This window comes from Carlito syrichta, unplaced genomic scaffold (genome assembly GCF_000164805.1).
Source record: "Carlito syrichta isolate Samal-C Ts95f unplaced genomic scaffold, Tarsius_syrichta-2.0.1 Scaffold92597, whole genome shotgun sequence".
Lineage (NCBI taxonomy): Eukaryota > Metazoa > Chordata > Mammalia > Primates > Tarsiidae > Carlito > Carlito syrichta.
The window spans coordinates 61,148-70,219 of NW_007036693.1; the positions used below are offsets into that span (position 1 = coordinate 61,148).

The window sequence follows — 9,072 nt, forward strand, 5'->3', positions numbered from 1 at the left end:
GCAGGCGGCGCGTGCTCTCACGCCGACAGGGACTCGATCCTCCAGCGTCGGAGTTAGCCGCTGTTCGTTCGTTTGTCTCCGGCTGCAACGTGCAACGACGTGTTTCCTTTTCTCGACGCTTGGCATTACTAACAGCCGCGGAAACCGTGCTGAGGAGCACCGCTTTGCATTGTGTCTGGCTGGAGTTTTGGAGGCTGGTCCCAAGGCCTGAACCGAGTGTGCATGGCTTAACTGCAGCGCCGTGGGGTTTGTATGTATGTGCGTTTTTTCTTCCCTTTGTGCATTTTTTCAGACCAGAAAGAGCGCTTCCACTATCCTCAAGCAGTTGTCTTCAGATGTTGGAGCTCAGAAAAGAACGACCTCTCTGGTCATCCCAAGGCTGTGACGCTGCGTTCTGGGTCTGGGAGGGGGACGCATGTGCCGCTGGACCAAGCTGCTCACTAGACACGCCCTTGTGTCCCCAGGAGGTCACTTGTCAGGCACTGTTGTTTGTTCATTTGCTTTGTTTGGGGTTTTTTTTTAACTGCTATTGGTGATAACATGCAATGTGATACAGCTATTGTCCATAATTTAATGTGAAATTAATCATGATGAATTCTATAGCATGCTACTGAAATGCCAAATTCAGCTATTTTCTTTCTCTTCTAAGACAGAAGTTCCAGTTTTCCACACCAGATGCACATATTAAAAGTGGAATCAGGCACCATCTTTCCTGTCACTGACAGTAGTCTTCAGCCTTCTTAAACCAGTGCTCACAATGCTGCTCACAGTTCATTAGCTGGCTCATATGAACCTGTACCCACACAAGACTGACCAAAAAATTTTCCTTGAACATTCTTCCTTTCTCATAGCTCTGTCTATTTTTCAGTAAGCAAGGGAAGGTTAGTCTTTTTTTTTTTTTCCTGTTAGGCTTTTAGAAGTGATTTTCTGTTTTTTTGTGTTTTTATCTTATAGTAGGTTAAGCAGTTTATTCTTCAAAGGTAAAAACTGTTTCTTTGCATTAATGTGACTGAACAACAACAAAAACAAAGTGCAATATGTTCCCAAAAATACTCGAGTAAACTTTTCCCCTATCATGTTGCTGCAGAAGTGTCCTTTCAAACAGAGCCATAAGGAAATTTTGTGCAAATTTCTTTATTGCCCAAGGCTTTTTTCAGTTTTGCCTTACTGGGGTTGAATGATGTTTCTTTCATAATGCCAAAGCATTCCCTTTCCCAGAAAAATCTCTTTGGATGACTGGTTAAGAAAAGACTTAGAGTCATAGGGGAGAAAAAAGCGGCCAAAAAGTCACATTTTTGCATTAGTTTACGTTGCTTGATTGGACTATCTTCAGAGAGCACAACATTGCATGTTTATAGCTTTAACTTGTGTTGTGTTACCAAGCCAGTGAGTGCCTGAGAGACATTGCATCTCTCCATAGGACACGGCTGCACTGCCTTCCAAACACTTGGTTAATCAAGAGCCACTTGAATTGTACACACACGTGAATTGTTGAAAACATATCCACCTTTTTCATAGTATATGATGTAGTTAAAATTGTCTGACTTCATTTTGGACCTACTTGTTACATGGAGTTAATTTTTTTCTCTTATGAAAGAATCATGAACTAGTATTTTGTGAAATCATTTTCTCTTTCATTTGTTATCCTTTTCTGGTACAATACATTAGGTTGTTTTCTTTTAGATTCTGTTTCAGATAAGAAAACAAGATGACTTAATCCTATTAACGTAAGGTAGTTCTGCATTTTTACATTCTAGGATCTTTTCTGAAATCTTCCATGTGAGGAAAAGCCTACTAATATTTTTGAAGACAGGGTGGTTTACTTAAAGAGCTTTTTCCAGCGACTCATGGTAGGTCGCCTCTGTTTTGTTTACTGCATGTGCCCTACGTTGATTTTATCCAGTCTCACGCTATATCGATTTGTACTAACTACAAAGGAAGTATCCAGGAGAATGTCAAAACAGACAGCAACGTCACCATCCGTGTGACTTCCCTAACCTTAGAACTTTCAAATTGAGGATATCGTTTATTCTTACACTTGCTTTTTTGCTAGTGTCCTTTCAACTGATAGCCCTATATTTCCGGGTAGGTGAACTGTATTGCAGAATGAAAATTATTTATATGGCTCGAAAAGGAGGAGAAAAGATCACAAACACCATAGGCGCTTTAGACCGGAAGGGGAAGCAAGGGTTAAGTAACTTAAAAGGGCCCCTTTGTTCTTGTTTTAGTTTTTTCCCCCAGAAATGTGAGCAGTTGGAACTTAGGATCTGGAAATATTAGTGCCTTTAGTAGAGCTGCTTCCTCGCCAACTTTCTTTTCAGCTCAGCATTGCTCTGTCTCATCAATAGTCAGGAACACAAGTTGACTTGGAACTCCAGACAGAAACAAAGCAATGTGTGTAGGTGCCTCAGGGAACTGCCCAGAAGCCTCGACTCGCGGAGGTGTCCGGCACCCGCGCACATGCCGCGTGCACAGCACTCCAGGTGGCAGACACCAGTTTACAGCGAGTTGCTGTCCACGCTCTGTAGCCAAGGCAAACTTGACGTTCTGATGCGGTTTTCCAGGGTGATGTTTTCTCAGAGTATTGGATTTACTATGTAGTCATTTATAGTATAGCTTTTTGTATTAAAATGTGATATTTTTAAACAGAGATATCTGGTTCAATTGGTATAACAATGTGATCATATACTATGCTGATTCACACCTTGTGCTCACATTGTCCCAAACTTAAATGTGCAGATGTATGTGAAAAAAGCACATGTGAATGTGAAATCTTTAATTCCTTGCTTCTAATGTTAAAATTAGCCCAATAACCCACTGACATTTATGCTTGAATCATGCCTATTTATTTTGGAATTTCAAGTTTTCCAACGTCAATGGTGATCCTTAATTTCTCAGATCACCTTAAGAAATATTAAAATATTGCCCCACTGGAAGAAATCTGTTCTTACCCCACTTGACTGTGGACACGGCCAGGCAAGTGCCTCACTGGACCCTTCACATGGGTGGACCCATGATACCTAGGGAACAGCAGTCTTGGATACAGGACGGCTTACAGACAGCTCATGTGGAGTCTGGGGCATGGCCTTGGCCTTTCACTGTGGTTTTAAACCCACTTGATAGCAGAGAAACCCAGGGCTGTTTTTAGAACAGAAAACTCAGTGTCAGTTTCATATCAAAATCATACAATTTGAACCAGCGCTCCTACTTTAATTGTTATGGTGTCTCCTGAAGGTCTAAATGCTTCTAAAACTAGTTAGTGTTATTCCAGAGCAACTTTTTCCTTTTCCACCTTATAATGTGTTTTAACCAAAAATCTTAGATGTCTATGCCGCAGCACAGTAAAATTATCAACAACAAAGATCTGTATTTAAAACTGTTCACCACTCTCAGTGGAGAGCTCATGCTCTTATGACGGGAATGTTCTTCTAAGTTCTAAGGACAGTTCATCAGGGAAAGATAAATCTCAGTGCATGTCGTAAAAGTGATTTGCACTGTGCTAGGAACATGAGGCCTTCTTGTTTTGCTTTACGTTGTGTTTTAAAGGCAATTCTAAATTGTTTCTCTGGAAAGCAAGACCTTAGACTCTTTATCTGGGAGGATGCTTTGTGCAGAGAGACGGTCTTGTGGGGAGTGAAAGTCGGGAACAACGGTGCCATTCGAGCCACAGGGGAATGAGCTCCGAGGTGCAGTGGGGCAGGCCACGGCGCACGTGGCTCCTCTGTCGAGATCGAGTCTGAACTTACCAAATTGGTAGAATCGGAAGCTGCTCCGGGTGGCTGCCGTCACAAGCTGTGTTTCCCTGTGACAGCGCTCTGGAGACTGACAGCAAACCAAGTATAACAGTCTTTCCTCAAAGCAGTACTGCAACATGAATGTACGTGTCTCAGGCGACAGAACTGCGGTGCCCACCTTCTTGGGGCGCATCCCACGCTAATCTGGCTTGGTCAGCAGGGAGGCCTAGAACTACCTACTCAGGTGAGACCTGGAGCAAAAATAGCTGGGGTGAGAGGGATAACGGAGGCAGGGGCGGATGTCCAGGCGGAGCCCTGTGGGGAGGAAATGTTTCCAAAGAACACGTGGAGCGCAGTGCTGAGCATGTGCGGTCCTCGACCTTGTGCGTGGCACAGGTGAGCGCCGGCTTGCATCCGCCCGCCCGTCCTGCCCCTCCTCCAAGTGCCTCAGCCCTGCAGCTCACCCCCTCCCCTGCCGTCAGCGGTCTGTGGGTGTGACGCCTTTCCCAGCCTCAGCCAGACGTCACCAGCCACCTGCTGAGAGTCACCAGCACTGACCTTCCTGAGTTCCTTTTTCTCCATCGTCCAGAACATGGCTTCGTCCCATCCCCCCCGGGTCCCTCAGCCATCCAGCTGCACGTCAGCCCAACTCTGCCCTGGACACCCTGCAGATGTCAAGAGCGCCTCATGTCCGTCGCGGCCCCCGTCCCTCTGCCCTTGCCCGCTGCCACAGCCGCGCACTCTCCTCTACCTCATCCCCAAAGAGCCTGGCAATTCAGAGTATCCAGCCTTCTCGTGGATGCACTCTCTGTTGTTCAGTAATGCTATTAGCATATTTTAAATAGGTCACAAGAGATGTTTGCCTTCCATCAGAGTAGGAGTCTTTATATTTATACATGATTCAGAAATTGAACTATTTCTACCGTGCAGAATTTAGCATTTAGCAGGATCTTAAAATGACTGAACTGCCATCCATATTGGATCTGTGTGAGGTCACGAACACTGGTGTTAGTCCAAGGTCTCGGAATGTCAAGTTAGAATTCTCCAGTAGTCCAGGGTGGTCTGTCGCCCTTTTGTGGAACAGGAAATCTCTGGCATGCAGAGGGGCTGGTGTTAGGGCCTCGAAGCACATTTTGAGTGGAAGGACACACAGAGGGTGTGAGATGGCCCCACTGGATCGCAGAAGCCCACTTGACGGAATGCCATCTGGTTGAGTGCCGAGGGGTTGGACCAGGCCTCCCCGGGTGAGAGGACACCTCTGGCCCTGTTCTTGTCCTGTCCTCGAGGGGCGCAAAGCGAGGGCACTGGTTCTGGAGCCTTCATCTTTCAGCGCACTCAGGAGTGTCCAGAGCTTACCGCTGGGGGGAGAAGTGCGTGGAGGAGGAGACTCTCACAGCGGTTCTCGCTTCCAGCCTGGCCTCCCTGTCGAGGTGGCGTCTCGGCACAGGCATCGCAATGCAGTTGCTAGACATGACCCGGTGCCAGGTTTCTGATGGGGTGTTGCAGGTGGCTGTCGGACCTGGCGACGAGCCATCCTGTTGGAAAGTGGAGATGAGTAAGATCTTGGCTGGCACGTGGCCATTTCCGCCTCATCCATGAGCAGTCCAGCCTGACAGTAGTGTCCAGTAAATGCCTGGAGGGCCCGGGAGGGAATGAGTGTCCTAGTTAAGAAATAAGACTTAACAATGGAGGCCGAAGGGATGGCATACACGACATCGTATGCCACAGAGTGTTCATTCTAGCCTTTGCTAACTACGACCGCAGTGCCATGAAGGGCAGAGTCGAACACGTAGGGGGGAGGAAGAGAATGGGTGCCCAGTTCTTGTGAATCTTATGGAAATCTTTGAATAATGCAGTATGTACCGCAGATCAACCCTGAGAACAAAATCCTCCAGCTCACAGTTCACAGGACAGCACCAGCCATCCTCGAGACTAAATATGCTCAGCATAGTCTTTGTTGGGTAAATTTTGCCAAAACATTCTATTTCCTTGCACCCCCAAGCAGACCTCTTAGAAAATGAATGTGCAGTTCCTACAGAAAGACCACCAAAGGCAGAGGGAGTCTGTGGTCTCTGGTGTTACGATGTGTGTTCACAAACCCTAGTTAGTTACGTGCATACATTAAGGTACGTGCAGACTAAAATGAATTAGACATCTCTTCCTTAAACTAACCAGTCTTTACAAATTTTCAAGTGACTCTCCCAAGTCTGTTAAGATAAGGAAGGATTTTTTTTTAAAAACTGTATCAGTTGGTTGGCCAGGAAGTTTCCTTCGTAATGTTGAGAGACTGTTTTCTCCTTTCTGAATGTCACTGGTTCTCTGAAATAAGAGTTCAATATACCCTTGTTCACCAAGGAAAGTGATCTAAACTGTGTATCTAGTGCAAATGCTTCCTTTGCATTTTGTTGACTTCTCTGGATAGAAACACGACTTTCCCCTTCCTCTCTCTCTTCACATCCACTCTTTTCAGCCTGAAATAAGACAGACACAGAAGCAAGCCACAAGCCAGCGTGGTATCTTCTCAGAGCGAGTAGGGCAGGCCCGTCCACACACACAGTCTGAGCGAGGTGTAGAGAGCCCATCGGGTCAGCCGGAACGCGGCCCCGCCCCTGGGATCAGCTCCTTCAAGCCTGAATACAACTTTCCTGGTCATGGAAGAACTGGATGCATCTTTTAACTTAAGAAATAGGATTTGAACTTGAAAACTCTTCTATGTTTTAAATCCTGATTTTGCAGGGCAGCTACATAATGAATGTATATATTAAGACTTTGTAGCTGAATTGCAGATGAAATCAGATTGCCAACTTCTTGACTTTCAATTTTAGACATCAGTTTATCCTTCAGTTGTGAGCGATATATGTAGCATGCTGTGAAACGTCTGTTCTAGTTCTTAATTCATCAGTATTAACACAGAGTCATCCTTTGCGTTTCTTGGTACTTTTTGTTCAGTGTAATCAGAAGCTGTGATTTTTTTTTTTTTTTTTTTGCCTTTGTTGTCCTGTGCTCTGTCACTGTAATTTTTGTTTACGAAGCACGTGACTTTGGACTTCTGTAAGGCAGATGACGTGATCTTTAAGACTGCTAGATGTGCACCAGTCTCTTACTCTGTACGGTTTCAAATTAGAATAAGCTCTCATCAAGTAGATGACTGATGCAGTGTAGGATTCACACAAGTTTCAGTGTCAAGCGGCGGTCTTATACTGATAGTGTCCATTCTGAAGCCAGCGGCTTAATAACCAGCCCCTTGACGCTCGTTCTGGCAAACCAGATTCTGCTGCAGCTGCCGTCTGAGGCAGTTGCCCACACTCGCCTTCCGGCACTCCGTGCCCTCCACGAGTCAGCACCTCGGAGATGACGGAACCGGGAAGCTTTCTGTACGTATGACTGGGTTCTGTTTTTCTTATGTTCTGACTAAAGCTGACCTGAGTGGATCAGTTTATGTGTAATATTCTAGTGCTTTAATGCCTCTTTTATTTTTTGGAGGGATGGGTAATATTGTTTGAGCAGATGCAGAAGGAAATGTTAGTGAGTCGACAAACACATTGGAAACAAAGGAACTGTGTACTAACATGTTAACAATTCATAACTGCACTTTTTATGACATTTTGAAAATCTATTTATAGGTACAGAACAATGGATTTTGTTAAACTGTATCACATTTATACTTGCAGAAATTTATTTCATTGTTATTAGTAGGAGTCTTATTGGTTCAATAAAATTGGCAAAACTGAACACCGGTCGTGTGCCTGCTTTGTGCTGGAGTGGCGGTCTTGCCTGGATTTGTCTCTGCCTTATTATTGAGACCTGCATTCTAAAAGGCAGAAGGCCTGTCAGGGGCCGTTGTTTCCTCAGTTTGTTTCCTGGCCCACGGTTTTCTTATAGCACTTCTTATAGTCACCCGAGAGGGCATTGGTGGAGTGTCACAGTAATGTCGGTTGTGGAAAAGGCATCGTTGTTGTGACCTTTTAAAGCAGCGAACGCACCCCAAGCAACAGGTGCATCAACTGTATCATGACTTGTGAATCAGATAGTCACGTGGACGGAAAAGGCGCATGGACTGTTTTGCACACTTGGAAGTCATTTAATCTTTGCGATCTTCATTCCTTCACCACAATCTGGGAGGAATGATGCCCACTTGAGATCGTGGTTTAAGAATCCAGTGCGCTCATGGATTTGAAGCGTGCTGCGCCGTAATGGACTGGAGCGGATAACAAGAAAGCCCGGGGAAGTGTGTTGCTGCCGCCTGGGCAATGCAGGGGAGCACAGGGGTCTGCGCGTGAACCGGGAAGCCGCGCTCAGACTCCCGGCCGAGGTGTGGACAGGCTTCTGGAAAGCTCTGAGGGCTGTGCCTTCTCTGCCGGGTTCTCCAAGGAAAGTGCTGCTTTTCCTCCCTCTGAGCTCACGCGCTGCCTGAAACGCGTGTCAAAGCGGGAATTCTCTGTGCCTCATCTCTAGCTGCAGTGGGTGACCAGCAGAGCCAGCTCCTTGGCAGAGCCTGTCACCTTCGGCAGTGCCCACCCCTGCAGGCTCGGTGGCCAGGGCACGCTGGCCCAAATACGGCAACAGCCCGGCCCTTCCACCAGTTCTCCCGATTCACAATCCTGCTTTTGGACTCTAACTGCCTGTGAATGTAGTAGCAACTTTGAGCCATGCTTTCACAGTAAAATAAAATTCCACGTTCTACTGGCTTGGCAACCTTGGTCCTTTGTCCTTTCACATATACAATCTCAATGACAACTTTGCAGTTACGATGCCTTCACTTCACAGGCGAGGAAACTGAGTTGGGAGCTTTGCTTGCCCAAGAGTTGGCACTCGGAAGGAGCACAGTGGGATTTGAACTCTGGTCCTTCTGACTTCATGTGTCCTATGAACTTCACCACCTTAATTCAGCCTACGTTCCTTGCTTGATGATACAAAGGACCCTGCTATCTACGTGACGTTATTGGGAAATGATAACACATGCTCCAAAGAAGAGGCTAGATAACTTTCTTCTCTAGTTAACTTACACCTTCTTAAATTTTAAAAGGTACATTTTTTTCTCCCTCCAGTCCTAAATAGCCCTTGATTTAAAAGATGGCCCCATTAATATCATCAGTACCTGTGAATCTAAAGGCTAAAATGTTTCCCAAGAGAACAAGGGTCCTGCCCTAAAGAAGACTCAGAAAGACTGAGAACCGTTGTTGCCATCTCATTTGTAAGACATCCTACCTCCCGGGGAAAGTTAGGATTTCAAGTCGCTCCTGATGCCTGTCCCTTTCTCACGTGAGCTTCCCTGCCTAAGGATTGAGAAGAAGGTTCATCTCAAGCATGTCTCTCTTCCCCTAATCCCACACACTTG

At 45.9% G+C, this 9,072-nt stretch overlaps 1 protein-coding gene across 1 annotated transcript in view; it reads left to right on the forward strand.

The window, feature by feature from the left end:
* The window catches only part of SESN3 (sestrin 3), a 33,035-nt gene extending 25,565 nt beyond the window's left edge, over nucleotides 1-7,470 (forward strand). Inside the window, exon 9 of the mRNA XM_008059953.2 lies at nucleotides 6,205-7,470. Coding sequence (XP_008058144.2) covers nucleotides 6,205-6,411 — 207 coding nt within the window. The 3' untranslated portion in view covers nucleotides 6,412-7,470. The remainder of the gene's footprint in view (nucleotides 1-6,204) is intronic.
* The last annotated feature ends 1,602 nt before the right edge of the window (nucleotides 7,471-9,072 follow it).